A 16,103-nucleotide genomic window follows, 5' to 3' on the forward strand; every position below is an offset into this window, starting at 1 on the left:
GACCAAAACACCATTTCTATGGGGTGTATATACTAAACAAGACTAAAAAAACATTTTGGTGTTGACTTATGTGAATTTTTGACTCTTGCTAGGAAAGAAACATAAATTTAAAAAAGGAAAAAAAAATCTCACTAATTTTTTCTTCTTCTATAGATTGAAATAATTATATTTTATCTCATTAATTAATAATTTCATATCATATTTTAATTCAGATACACTATAATAGGGAAAGAGGCAAGAGAGAACATGAGGGACACGAGTGAATTGTCTATGTATCCGAAACACATGTAAATCACACTAAATACATACTTGATACATATATCTGGTATGATTCACATGTATTTGGGATACCAAATACACAAGCGAGATGAGAGAGTGGTGAACGAGATTAGAGGGAGGCGAGTGAAATTTGTATATGTGTTTCAGATGCATGCGAATCCACTTGGATACAGTTTATTATAAATAAATTACACCTAATTTTGACATCATGTATTCTGAGATACATGTATCCATATGCATATAGATGCACCAAAATATGGTAAGGTTCACAATATTGCAAGCTAACGTGTATATAAATAATTAACTTCTAAATTAGTAAGATATATGTAAGTTAACCTTTATTTATCTTGGTTTTTAAAAAAAATGTCTCTTCACTTTTCGACAAGTCTTTGATTTCAATTTTTCACATGTCATATTTAATAACACAAGATTAAAGGGTGTTTTGATATATGTAACATATCTTTAATTTTAAAAAACAAGATTCAAAGGTATTGTTTTACTTATTTGGGAAAAAAAGTCCTCAAAAATTATATCTCCAAAAAATTCATTGACTAACATACATAAAAAACTGAGTAATCGCCTAATTCATGTTGAATGGTGCCTAAATGTTAAAAAAGAAGAAGTGTGGATCGTGGTGAGGTATTTTTCACCTAGGTCATTGTTGAGGGTCCTGTAGATTTTGAAAAAAGTATCTTAAAATCATATTATAAAAAAATTTATTGACTAACACACATAGAAAATTAAGAAAACCGGCTAATTCATGTTGAGTGACACATAAATGCTAAAACAAATAGTGTGCATCATGATGAGGCTATACATATTGTTTCGCGAGGTCATTATGGAAGGTCTTATTAAGGGTTTACAAAAAAGTGCCTGAAAATCATATCACCAAGAAAATCATTAACGTTACACACGAGAACTTAAAAAATTGCCTAATTCAAGTTGAATGGCCCCTAAATTTTAAAAAATGGTGTGGATCATGGTGAGGCTATACATATTGTTCTCCTAGATCATTTCGGAGGGTTTTATAAAGGTTTTGAAAAAAAAAAGTAGTGAAAATCATATCTCTAAAATCTCATTAACTTACACACAAAAAATTGAAAAATCACTTAATTCTTGTTGAGTGACTCCTAAATACTAAAAAAGTAGCGTAAATGAGGGTTAGGCTATAGGTTTTGTTCCTCCAGATCATTATGGAGGATCCTATAGAGTTTTTGCAAAAAAAGTCCCCAAAGTCCATATCACCAAAAAATTCATGTACTAACACAAACACGAAAAATTGAGGAAATCAACTAATTTCTATTGAGTGGCCATGTCAATCATGGTGAGCTATATGTATTGTTCCTAAGTTCATTATGAAGGGTCTTGTAAAGTTTTTGAAAAAAAACTTGGACGAAATCAGTATCACCAAAAAACTTCATGTACTAGTACACACAAAAAATTGAGAAAATCATCTAATTCATGTTGAGATGTCTCTAAATTATAAAAATGACGCGTGAATCACGGTGAAGCTATATGTTTTTTTTTAATCTCATATCATTATGGGGGATCTTGTAACGTTTTTGTAAAAAATGTTACCAAAAAGATCATGTACGTTACACATAAAAAAATTAGAAAAATCGCATAATTTCTATTCAATGGCCCCTAAATGCTAAAAAAAGGTTGTGTGAATCATGGTAAGGCTTTTGGTATTGTACCCCTAGGTCATTACAAAGGGTCTTGTAAAATTTTTGCAAAAAAGTTCTCAAAATTGATTTCACCAAAAAATTCATCTACTAACACACGAAAAATTAAGAAAATCGCCTAATTCTTGTTGAGTGCCCCCTAAATGCTAAAAATGACTTGGATCATAGTGAGGCTATATGTATTGTTCTTCTAGGTCATTATGGAGGGTCTTGTAAAGGTTTTGAGGAAAAAAATATCAGCAAAAAAGTCATTGACTAACACACACAAATTTTTTTGAAAAAAATTGTCTAATTCTTATTAAGTAGCCCTAAATGCTAAAAAAAATGTGTGGGTCATGATGTGGCTATATGTATTGCTCTCAAGTCATTATAGAGGGTCTTATAAATGTTTTGAAGAAAAAAAGGCATCCGAAAACAGTATCACCAAAAATTTTATTGAATAACACGTACGAAAAATTGAGAAAATCGCCTATTTTTTTGTTGAGGGGCCCATAAATACTAAAAAATGGAGTGGATCATAGTGAGACTACGTATTGTCACCAAAATCCTAGTTTTTCATTAAGAATCGGAAGAGTTTTTCAAGACCTAAGATTAGGAATTAAGATCCTCCAAGTATGTCATTTATGGTTGTTTTTTATAACTCTAGTGTCGAGATCAACTTGTGCACACCTTCATTAATTTCATAAGTTACCCGACATCTCCCAATAACACTATCTACCATAACTTGAACACTAGAAAAGAAATCATCGAATAGCTTATTTATCTTTCATGACATCAAACACATTCATCTTCTAACAAATTAAATACTCTCTTGTTCAAAGTGGATATCAAATGCAAAACTTACTTGAAGACAATCATGAACAAGAGAATGCAAAATCTTGAAAAAAAAAATCATAATTGAAATGTTTGGATGCAATCAATCTAGAGGGCATGTTATGTATTAAAACAAAAAAAAAAAAATACAACATACCATACATGATACACCACTCTAAAATAAGGCATTCATAATCAAACATAATAAGAATCATAACATCACAACATTATTTCCAGAATTTAAGAGTAAATCACATTGATACTCAAGATGGGGCCAATAGGATTACAGTACATATCTTGGCAAATCTTTGGTGAATATAAATGAAATCATCTAAAGTTATGATAGATCATAGTAAATATCTCTTTAGTTTATCATAGATTTTAAATTTAAATCTTGAAATTAAAATTGACTTTGATAAAACAAATTTATCCCAAAATTAAGTGACTCTCCAACACATATCTAAATTTATTAATCTCTAAGCGAATATGAAACTTGGAATAAAATATAAAAAAAATAAAATGAGGCAAATACCTATATATCTTTAATTAAAGATATCAAATTTAAATTATCAGAGTTAAATTACCTTTAGTATTCTACCAAAATTTTTTTACCTTTAGTAGAAAATATTTTATATTCAGAATAAGAGTTTAAGACACGAATAAATTAATTAAGTCGTAAACTTAGATGAAAATAATAATAAAGAACGCAGCTAGTGTATCTTCATTCATTGTAAGGGGCCTGTGGTGGATGAGAGATTTTTTCATAGTGGCTAACTCATTATTACTTCCTCCGCTTTAATTTATTTATCATATTTGACTTGATATAAAAATATTTTAATTTTTTTAAAAAAAATTAAAATTAAAATTAAAGATATTAAAATATACTCAAATATTCTTTAATTTTATTATCTTAAATCTATCGCATGAAAAATTATAACTAAAAAATGAAATAAAATATTTTTAAAAATAGATAAAAATAAATATGACAAATAAGAGTATTATATTCTTTTAAACTTATTAGCTGTATGATTCGTTGATTCTAATGTCTCTTTTCTCTAGCCGCCTTGCCCCACAACACTTAATTTATAACCTAATGTATTTATTTCAAAAAGGTGTAAATATCTTGTGCTACTTGCAATTTTAAAAGATTTAAAGAAAAGAATATCATAAAGTTAACGATGAAATTAGAAATCAGTGCTAGTTCCACCAATCATTTTTAGCTAGGAAGTATTGATGAAATTGTCTGGAAATAAAACTTCAAATCCTAACAACCGATTTTGAATTCAACAAACTATAGAGATTTACAGGTCCGAAATTATATCATGTCGTGGAAAAGGCACATTAACTAAGTGTGCTTCGAAAATTAAGGTTTCATTATTAACCTACTAGAAAATTTAGTATTAGATTTAGTTGATAATTTTTGTTTGTAATTTCATTTAGGATTTTAATTAATATATGTTTCAAAAAATACAATAACCTACATAATATGATTCTTCATTTAGTAATTCTCATTGACGATATAATTATATAAATAAAAAAATATTACCTCTAAAAGTTTGTAGTAAAATATGATGATTATACATTTCAATATGATATCAAAATTAAAAAAATGTAAAAGTCACAAATATAAATTTGGCGGCTACTATTTATTATTCAATTATATTTTTAAAGATGTAATTATTTATAAAAAATAAAATAAAATAAGACGACATATTTTTACCCATATAACAAGTATTAAATTGAATAAAGTTTTGCAACCTTATCCACATTCTCAACACGCTTTGGCCACACCCTGCAATTCAGCAGCCATGGACCAATGCATTCATATGGTTTCGCTTTCTATTAGTTGTTATAGTTAAAATTACGAGAGTTATAATATTATAATTGTTTTAAAAGTATTATATAGTACAACTCTTTTTGTTAATATAATAAAAATATATATCTTAAAACGTTCAAATTGATATAGTTTAACTATTGAAAAGTAAAATATAATAAATATATTGCAACGATAAAAGTAGTTAGTTAGAATCGTTGACTCCTAATGTTCGAATTAATATCTTTCTTTTTACTATGTTAGGGCTAATAATAATTCTTTTGTATTTTGATGTGAGAGGTGAAAGTATGGTGAGGTATAAGTTCATTGATGTTCTAAACGTATGATGAGGTGAAATTGTGATTTGAGACACAATTTTTTTTTAAAAAAAATGAATTATTGTAATCTTACTTGTTCAGAAAAGTGATCGTATTTAAATTCAAATTCGTATAAATAATTAAACACGTAAGACAATTTTTTTAATTATTATATAAGGAACAAAATAACGTAAATCTACTACTCTATTTTTGTTTAAACATTAAGCTAAGCCAATAAATTGAATGTATTAATTCTTAACTGTCATGATACTGATATAAGAAAAAATTGACTAAATGCATTTGAAGGAACAAGAAGTCAAGATCATATTAAAGGATAAGAAAACCAACATTAATTAGTGATGTGAAAGAAATGAAAAAAAAATTAATCCATCATACATTTTATTTGATTTCGTGCTTCGAAAAATCATTTTTAACGGATAGATAAAATTAAGTCTTCACATTAAATTCGAATTAATCATTGAAAGTTCTAATTTAGATCAAATCGAATGTAAATATCAACGAATTTTCCTATTAAGATTGAATTTATAAAATACGTAGTAGAAAAGTCATTGGCTTGACTATACATCGTGTGCCAAGTCCATTGTATTTAGAAAATATTTGTGTGGTAATTTAAAAAAATGATGTCTCCCTCAATTTTGGTTGATTTACGTAAATATTTTATTTTTGGATTTTTATTTAGATAAGTATTTTATTTTTACTTTTAAAAGCTATGTGAATATAGTTTCTACAAAATTTAAAAGCAAGTTGTTTGGAGGCAAATTTTCATTGAACCTGATTGGTATGGATAAGATAATTTCTTTGATATTATCAGTCTCAACACGACCTTGCTTGATCAAATGAGAAGATTAAAACGGTGTATTTTTATTTTATATACTAAGTCTGATTTCGATTATTAGCTCCTCTACTTTCGGATAACAAACTCGAATCTTATGATTTTAAATCATACTTTTAGTAACATGCTTTCGGATAATATACTCGAATCTTGTAAGTTACAATATATATGTTGAGTTTATTAATTGAGCAATGTTGAGTTTATTGGCTAATTATATTAATTACATATCAAATAGTCAATGTCAAAATTTATCAAGTTAGTTTACCTAACGATTGTCAAAGCTAATAGAATCCTTCAATTAGAAAACTATAGTAATTCTTTATAAATTACAATTTGACAGAAAATATAGTTAATTCCTTATAAAATATAGTTTGAGATAAGAATATACTCATCCTTCTAATTTATATAACATATTTTGATCGGTCATAAAATTTAAGAAATAAAAAATAATTTTTTTAAACATGTCATAACATATGTATGACTAGTATATTTTGGAATTTATGATTTAAATGTACCATATAATCTATGTGGCTAAAAATTTATTTCAGTAAGGTAAAACATGAAAAGTTAAAATTTGATTGTACTTTTCAAATATAAAATTATGTTATTCTTTCTGAAAATACGATTGATAAAATGCAGTTTCTACCTTGATCTTTAGAGAGAGTAGAACAGGAAAGAAAACGTCAACTGACGTTAATTAGTTAGGCAAGGTAACAAAACTTTGATGCAAGGTAACAAGACTTTGATGCAAGGTTTGGCATATTAAAAAATATTAATAATAAACAAGAGCGAGAGTATTAATTAATTTCAAAGAACATCTATTACTGAAGAGTCGAACAATTTTTTCTTTGATCATAATTTTTTTGAGATTTTGTTTCATTAATTATCTATATTGACTACAGCTCTTTGTACAATTTTGAACTAGGTAGATTTTACTTCAAAAAATTTAAAGAATCTATTTCTGAATATATAATCAAATTTAAATATTTTGACTCTAGCTCATACTCCTAACTCAATAACAACAACAATAATAATAATAACATATTTTATATAATTTTACAAGTATAAAGCCAATATTCATCTTATCTTATTTCCATGAGATAAAAAGATTATTTTCGATATAAAAGAAGCATTATGTTTTATTTTCACACATGTAACAATAGGTGGCGTGGCTGCTTATTAGAACTGTCAAAAACTATAGACTAAAAAATATAAAACATTTTAAAAAGATAAAAAGAGAACAAGTTGCACCCAAAATTACAAAATATTTTTTTAAAATATAAATAAAAAACACAAGTTGCAACCCCAAATAACACGTTAAAGAACATTTCTAAGTAATCCATTTATTGACCATAGACTCAAAACCAAGTCAATTACATCCTTTGTTGACTCCTCCTTCATAGTACTAACACTTACGTTCTCCGTTTAAAAAAAGAATATCTCAATTTTTGATAATTTTTAATTTTAATTTTTATTATATGACATGTTAAAAATCATAAAATTGACAGATATTTTAATACCTTCAATATATTTTTAATTTAAAATAATAGGATTTTTTTTTTAATCTTCTTAAACTTCGCATCAATAGAGAGGAAGTCTTTTGTTCCAATTATTTAAGATGTCTTTTGTTTTCCCCTCACTATAAATACAACTGATATTTTGCATATCATTCACAAAAACTACATACTTTTTTGTGTCATTCATTTCATTTTCTCTTGTTCCAATTATTTTTAAAAAAAAACCTCTTTTAAAGTTTTTAAGTCATCATGAACCCCTCAGCTCAACCAGCTTACGGCGAAAAACCAATGACCGGCATCCCCGTGCCGGGCCAATTTCAAGCTAATCATCCCGGAACTTGGTCCACCGAACTTTGTGATTGTTTCTCAGATGTCCCGAATTGTAAGTGTTTATTTTCTTAATTTGTATGACACTATTTTCCTATTAGTTCGTTTTAAAAAAATGTTATTTTTGTATTACACGTGACATTATTATTACATCATTAGTTTTTTTTTTTATCAAAAAATTATATTATGTATCTTTAATTTTTTTAATTATTAAACATTTTTTTTCAGGTTGTTTAACTTGCTGGTGTCCATGTATTACATTTGGACAAATTGCAGAGATTGTCGACAAAGGGACCGTTTGTAAGCAATTTATATCCTTTCGTTAAGAAGTGGTCGTTCAAAATTAAATTTTTATAGTGATAGAAGTAAAATTGCGTAAACGGTATCCTCTCCAGATCTAGTTATGGAATGAGGAAATAAAACAAAGAGATTTGAAGAAGAAAAGAAAAATCATTTCAAGAAAATTTAACAACTTATATATGTACACGAAAAAAAAGAAGATATCATTCTCTCCCTATTTACATAGTATATTTTTCAACGAAGATGATTCAATTAACCCCTCTACATGTACACCTGTACAGACCTCTGAAATTTCACTCAATATATTAGTATTCATGTTATGATTGTTATTATCAAGACAATATGAATTATAATTTTAAAGATATTTACATAATAATAAAAGTTAAAAGACAATAATTACATGTCCCACTCTATAATTATAGCCATTTATTATTTTTGACTTAAATAAGCTATTATCGATTATTTGACTTCTTCGCTACTATATTAATTTTTTTTAATTATAGTCAAATAAATATTTATAACTTTTTTATAAAAAAAATCGTGTTCAGTTAAATATTATCGTATTTATGACTTGTGAATGTAATTATTTGCAGCTTGTGGTGCAAGTGGAGCTCTATATTTTTTAATAGAAGCATTAACAGGATGTGGATGTATTTATTCATGTTTTTATCGTACAAAAATGAGAAAACAATATATGTTACCAGAAAGCCCTTGTGGGGACTGTTTGCTTCATTTTTGCTGTGAATGTTGTGCTTTATGCCAAGAACATCGTGAACTCAAACATCGTGGATATGACATGTCTATTGGTAAGTAATATTCACTCTTTTTTTCGATCGATATATCTGTTTTAGACTCGACTAGTAAAATTTACATCGAAACATTTCACTTTTTAAGGGGCGTACGATTCGCTTTAGAGATATTTAAAATAATTTTTTAATGTATCAAATTCTTTTTTAATTCATAAACTGTCTATCCAGTCAAATATCATTATATAATATAAGACGAACAAATTATTTTTATTTTTTAATTAAATATTTTTGAGATATACTTATTTGTGGTTGTTGTGTTTACAAATATATGTATAGGTTGGCAAGGAAATATGGATAACCAAAATAGAGGGGGGATAGCAATGGCTCCAGGAGTTCAAGGAGGAATGACTCGATAAATATTGGATTTTATTTATATTAATAATAATAAAATTTGAATTTGTTCAGTGTGTTTTATATTTAATTTGTTGTTCTCTTTTTGTTATTAAAAGTGAAAAATAATGGTTTGTTAATCAATGGATATTGATTCTTGTTTTTTGCGAGATGTAATATAATGTTGGTTGTTGATTTGATTTTATGTATATGATATTTATAATTTATTTACTATTGGGAAAAGTCATAAGTTACCTTCTAAAGTTGTTTGATAAAGTCATTTATATGTTAATACTTTACGACAATCTATCGTCATTCTATTCTTGTTTAAAGTGAATTTAAGGCCAAAAACTAATATGACAGGAAAAAAAAGTATACATAAGAAATAGATGTTTGAGTTAAATTAGGTATTAGGCGTAATCCACATTCTAAAATATAGCTTAAAGGGAAGATGAATTGTCTAGGTCTTATCAGGAGTACATGAATATTTGATTCCTTTGTTGGTATGATGTATGCACATTCATGGACCAAGATGTTCCACCTCACAACTATCCGATTTTTTGAGAGCCTACATTCGATTTAACTCTGATATCATGTTAAAATGAAAATGCAGAAACCTGTTATTCAATATCATCTCCTTTTATAGTCTGACTTCTTTGTTCAAATAAAATTACAATAAATAATTACATGACTATCGTAAACCCTATATACTTCATTAGAGTTCTATTTAAATAAATATTAATAATCAATTTTTCCTTTGCAATATTTTTCTAATCAACAATAATTAGTTAAGATATTATATTAGTGGTGGTGATATTGTCATTTCTAGTGATGGAATTAAAGGTATAGTGGAAGGTGGTGCAATTGAGTGATGGTGTTGTGATATGTGGTGGTGATGGATTTAATTTGATGACAATGGTGAAATTAATTGTGATGTGATGGTTTTGGAGATGTATGTATGGTGAAATTAATGGTGGTTATGTGACAAATTGGCTAGTGGATAATGAAAAAATAAATTTGAAAGTTGATTTTGTATCAACAATATAATGGATAAGAAGAGATCACAAAAAGATACGATACAATAGATGGGGTTGCTTATTTCTTAATTATACGTTTTGGATTTGAATTTTAGATATAAAAAAATCTTGATAAAGACCATTTCCCTTTAAATGAAGCCTTATGCATCAAGAACCAAAAATAGTTAGTCACCTGTATATACAAATACCAAACGTCAGATGAGAAATAAAAACAATAATGGAGAAGAAGAAAATGGAGTGACTTAGTTATTTGTCATGTCATTTTTTTCTAGTATATAAAGTGCTAGACCTAGCCTCACATAATTTGTCTTTTATTTTACTCTAATATTCGATATTCAATTAATTTAAATCTGTATCGAAAAGTCTAACTTCATTTGTCTTTTTTTCTTTTCTTCTATTCACGTGATACGCACAGATAGACAAACCTATAGGCTATGATAGTGATAATCCAACGTTGTATCTGTATGATGAAATTGTGTTATAATTATGGATAAGAAAAATGAATGATTAAAAACAGTAAGGAAAATGATATTTTTATTGACTATTCCAACTATTGAGATAGTGCGTTTTAACATCAAATAATTAAGTCACTTTATCTTATATTATTAATTGGAATTAAGATTTCTAAAAAGAAACTTATGTAGATGACATTTCATCTATCATGAAAATATTATTCCTTGAACTCTTATAAGTATGAAATTGACCACTCATCTACTCAACTTTGGATTATTTTTCTACTTTTAATTTGAAGTGAAATGGACACACACGTTCTACTTCATATCCTATATGACAATTTATGTCATACGTGGTGTCCTATATGTATTATGTTACATAAGACTCATGTATTGTTTAACTTTATACAAATTTAAGTATCTACTTGTGCACACCTATAATTGAAGGACATGAATATGAAATGATGCCAAACTCAAGAATATATTTATGTATTATAACTTTTATAATATATTATACCAAATACTCTATAAGAAACCAACTTTACATTATAATATTTATATTATTATTTTTTTATTATAATTTATATTTAAACCATACAACGCTAATCACTGATAATGATTGATCTTGCTTTTCTATGTTTCCCTTTTTAGCAAGACATAATAATGACTCGAAATATCAATATAAATTGTGGTAGGATGTCAATGAAGATTTTGGAGTCAAGCTCTAGAACGGAAAAAAAATTGTTGGTAGCACTACCCTATTATAATGTGTAAATTTAAATGTAATTGAACGTTTGATAAATAAACATCGAGTGAGAAAAAAGAGAGACTAAAAACAAATTTGAAATGGTCAAACTTTTGGAGGTTCATCTCTATGAAGAAATTTTTTCAAGTGTGCCCTTCTAGTTTTAAATATAAGTATTATATATAAATATACCTTTTAACTTGACATCAACTGACATTTATGTAGGTGTGTACTTCGATCGATTTATCAGTTTTCAATTTTTAAATACGTTAAACCAATAAGATATTTTTATCGATTTTTGATTTATCAGTTTTGGTTCTTAACGGTTCAATTTCCAGTTAACCAATAAGAAAATACATATAAAATAAATATATGATTACTCTAATAAATTTGACGCAACAACACAATAATGTAACTTTACAAATGCTCATAAAATAGAAATGATAATAGAGTAACAAACTTGAAAAGAACTATACAAGTGTAACACAGAGAGAAATAAAGAGGGTTAGGATTCTTACTTGAAGTTTTGACATTTTGTATAATGTGAAATTGTGAACTCAAAGTCATTGTGAAGTGTGAATTGGAGGCTAAAGGACAAAGACAGTAACTAGTAAGGCATTGCGATTAATATTTAATATTTTTGTACAAGAAAAAGTAGTGTAGTTGTAATAGGTTATCAGTTTACCCAATATTAAAAATCAATACTGAATCAATAACCCGATTTTTTTATAAAATCATTAAAAATCCGTTAATCCAATAACCCAATAATAATAAATCAACAACACATTTTTCAGTTCGGTTTATTGGTTGGCTCGGTTTTTGCACACCCCTACATTTATGTCCTCGAACTTTAGGCGTGCATAAGTACACAATTAAAATTATATAAAGTTAAACAGGTATATACACGTGTCCTACATGACTTAATACATGTAAAACGTGAATTGTCACGTAAAACGCATAGGCCTCACTAAGTTGTAAAACCTTCCAATTGGGATTCATTTATATATTTAAATAAGATGATATAATTTATATGGTTAACTTAAACAACCTAATAAACGCTTGAGAATACATACAAAAGTTCATTCAAGATTTGAATCAAATGTGTCTAATAAAATTTACTAACAAAAATAATTATCGATGTATTAAGTCACATGACGAACAAATTGAAACACCAACAAGAATTGTGGTTAAGTGATAAGTGCTCCTAACTAGAGGAAAATTTGATTGTTGTAAAAGTTACTGAATGAATCTATTTCATTCTAATTCGATCTAAGAAGAAAAATAGCACGCTCTATAGAATTTCAACTTATCACACCGGGTTTTGGAGATTCACGTTTTTACCGAACTGAATTAAAAGCACTTTTGTATCAGAGTAGATACATACGACTATAAAAAAAATAATTCTTTTTGTACCCCCAATATATCTTGCATGTATATTCAATTTGACTCTTCGATTTGAATTTCTAAATACGAAGTCACCTTCGTTAGGAAGGGATTTCCAATGCTACCTACCATTGCTGGTCTACTACAATCTACTCTCAAATGGGGGCATTAAAAGTAACAAAAAACACTTGACCAAAAACCAAAAAGGTAAAACAAGGTACAATTTCTTCACTTTCTTGTCCAACCCTTACTTTTTCTTTTAACTTTTTTCTTGAAAAAAGAGCAACCTTTTTTGTTTGATTGAAAGAGGGGGAATGATGATGAGTTAGGGGTGGAAAGGGGGGATGGAGAAAGCAGAGGAAGAGTTAGAGAGAAGGAGCAAGTTCTTGAATAGTTTGATATTGAGGAAGAAATCAGTTGAGGAGAAACAGCAAAATGAGGATTTGAATGTTCGTGTGAGAGCTTCAGATATGCCATTTTCTCTGCAAAATCATGCCTTTAAGTGTGCAAGAGACAATCTTGATGCTACTATGGCTTGTGGGAAGCTGGACAGTAAACGACTTGCTCTGGTTCTTAAAAAGGTAGTACTATTTTTCTACTTGAGTTTTTGTGTGATATTGAGGTGTTGTTTCTGGTTTATGATTCTCAATTGTGAGGTTTATGGTTTTCTTGGAGTTTTTGCATTGTGGGTTTTGTTTGATTTGATAAGTTCTGTTGAATGTGTGATTAAAGTTTGCATTTTGATAGTTGTGTGTGTGGGGTGGGGGGTGGGGGGGTGGGGTGTTGGGGATTGGGAGAGGCTCGTTCAAGTTGCTCTTATGTTTCTTGTTTTCTTTGCAAAATGATGTCTTTATGTGTGCAAGAGATAATCTTGATGCTATTGCTTCTTAGTTTACGTGTTTCGGTTATTGCACTATTTTGTTGTTGTTACTGTTTTCGAATTAGTTGCTATGTTTTCTTCACTGTCGTTTTCCCTTTTCGTACATGCTTTGATTTGCTTGTTGTACTTGAGCCGAGGGTAAGACTCTCTACATCCACGAGATAGGGCTAACGGCTACGTACATTCTACCTTCCTCATTGCTTCTTGTTTATGCTTTTTCAATTCTTAGGCTTGTGATTTTCTTGGATTTTGCTAAGTTCTGTTGAATGTGTGTTTGCATTTTGATAGTTTTTATGTGTGTGTGTGGGGTGGGGTGTGGGGGGGGGGGGGGAGGCTCGTTGAAGTTACTCTATGGTTCTTGTTATCTCTGCAAAATCATGTCTTTAGGTGTGCAAGAGACAATCTTGATGCTATGGCCTGTAGGTTTTGTTTGATTTGCTAAATTCTATTGAATGTATGTTCAAAGTTTGGATTTTGATAGTCATGTGTGTGTTGAGGGGCGGGGGGATGGCTCGTTCAAGCTTCTGTATGGCTTGTTTTTCTCTGCATATCATGCTTAAGATAATCTTGATGCTATGGTTTGTGAGAAACTTGACAGTAAATGCCTTGCTCTGGCTGCCCAAAAGATGCTACAATTACTTGGTTATATGTGTAATGTCAAGCTATTGGTTCTTGTTTTATGCTTCTCAATTCTGAGGTTTGTGGTTTTGTTGGACTTTTAACGTTCCGGGTTTTGTTTGATCTGCTAATTCTTGTTGAATGTATGTTCAAAGTTTTCTTGTGTAAGCTTCTCTATGACTCTTGTTTTGTTGAGTCCCACATTGATTGGGGATTGGATATATGTCTTTTTATATGGTCGTGGACAGTACTCGAGTGGGGAATTTTAGACCCCATTAGGGAATTCTATGAATTTGATAAGATCACGTTTGAGTTAAAATTTCTGTAATGTGGTTAATAATTTTCGGAGTTCGATAGAATGACATGAGATGGCTTTAATGGAATAAACATGGTTAGTGAGGATTCATATAGCCGACCCAACTTATTTGGGATTAAGGCATAGTCGTTATTTATGGATGACAATGGCAGTGCTGAATTGTAGTAGTACGATACTCACATAACATGATTACGTAATAGAGTAGTGTAAATGACTTGCCCCCAGTTAGCTCAATTCGTAAAGGTTGAGAGACTTGTGACTTAGGTCATAGGTTCAAGCGCTGCACCTAGCAAACTAAGTGCGTATAAAGTTCCCATGTCATATTGCTCACGCTCTAAATGTCCCAATCCTATGCATGTGGGAGCGTTAGAATGTCCTACATTTGTTGAGGAATGAGCTGTTGTCTTTTTATATGAACTCAAACAATTCTCACCTCGTGTGGTTGAAGTATGTCAAGGTTTATTTTCTTTTGTCCATTAAGCTATAAATGGAGTAGTGGATGTATTCTACGTGTACAACCGTAGTCAGGATAAGGTAAGTGTTGATTCTATCCCGACAAAGCAACCCAAGCCGGGGAGCTAGGTTGGAATAGAAACAACCTCACTACCTCTGTCCTAGGGAAAAGGTCCTGCATACACTCTATTCTTCTCATACCTCACTTTATAGGACTACACAATGGGCATCTTACTCTTGTTGCTTCATTTCTATCAACGTATTTTTGATCTTTTTTTCGTTATGATAATAATAATAATCAAAATTCACATTATTTTTTGAACTTTTTTCAGGAATTTGACTCAACATATGGACCAGCTTGGCATTGTATTGTGGGAACTAGCTTTGGTTCATATGTGACACATTCCATAGGAGGTTTTTTGTACTTCTCAATTGATAAGGTTTATGTTCTTTTATTTAGGACTGCTGTTGAACCTTTAAATCATTGATTTCTACTTTGTAATTTCTGAAAAAAATTAATTTATGAGAGGTTTTTGTTTAATTTTTATGTTGGATTGTACAATCACCAAATGTGTTTGCCATGCCACAATTGAAATTGTCCTTAATATTTTACTATTTTAAACTAATTTTGTATACGATCAATCAATGGTGTGACCTAGCTGTCAATGAAATTAGAATAGACTATGGGAAATGAACGTTGAAATTTTAGCGGGGGCAAAAAAAATGTCAGGTAATTTCTTTCCATTGATATAAGCTTTGGTAGATAAAATTACCTTGTATTTGTACTAACCAGAACAATAGTAAGTACTTGTGAATTAATGAAGATGTGCGCAAGTTAATTTGGATACGAACCTATAAAAATTAAGTTTTGACTTTAATACATGTTGAAATACATGTGAATATTTTTCTTTTTTAAAAAATAGTCCTTATGTTTGGGATACATTAAAAAGCAATCCTTTAAATATATTTCTGATCAATTTTAGTCCTTAAGTTTATCTAAAGTGAATACTTTTAGTCTCTGTCAAATATTTATCGAATTTTGTCGGTTAGATTTGACGCAAAATGTGAAACAAAGGATTAGATGGAATTCACATTTGTAGGTATAATTTTTGTAGTTTCTTCTATTTTTAAAGTTAGGTGCAACTTTTGCTATTTTCGATGTCTAATGTAATTCTT

General features: G+C 28.9%; 2 protein-coding genes across 2 annotated transcripts; both read left to right on the plus strand.

Annotated features, from left to right (window-relative positions):
• The first annotated feature begins 7,432 nt into the window (after positions 1 to 7,432).
• On the plus strand, positions 7,433 to 9,101 carry LOC125836833 (protein PLANT CADMIUM RESISTANCE 2-like). The gene is made up of 4 exons (XM_049515992.1): positions 7,433 to 7,659; positions 7,833 to 7,904; positions 8,498 to 8,710; positions 8,990 to 9,101. The coding sequence occupies exons 1-4, from the start codon at positions 7,527 to 7,529 to the stop codon at positions 9,067 to 9,069; spliced, it is 498 nt and encodes a 165-aa protein (XP_049371949.1). The 5' UTR covers positions 7,433 to 7,526; the 3' UTR covers positions 9,070 to 9,101.
• A 3,646-nt stretch (positions 9,102 to 12,747) lies between these two features.
• Positions 12,748 to 15,529, plus strand: LOC125837132 (uncharacterized). Its single transcript, XM_049516278.1, has 2 exons — positions 12,748 to 13,241; positions 15,260 to 15,529. Exons 1-2 carry the CDS (start codon positions 13,005 to 13,007, stop codon positions 15,413 to 15,415), a joined length of 393 nt encoding a protein of 130 aa, XP_049372235.1. The 5' UTR covers positions 12,748 to 13,004; the 3' UTR covers positions 15,416 to 15,529.
• The last annotated feature ends 574 nt before the right edge of the window (positions 15,530 to 16,103 follow it).

The sequence above is a fragment of the Solanum verrucosum genome, unplaced genomic scaffold (genome assembly GCF_900185275.1).
Source record: "Solanum verrucosum unplaced genomic scaffold, falcon-dt-bn FXZP01000284.1, whole genome shotgun sequence".
NCBI classification, from domain to species: domain Eukaryota; kingdom Viridiplantae; phylum Streptophyta; class Magnoliopsida; order Solanales; family Solanaceae; genus Solanum; species Solanum verrucosum.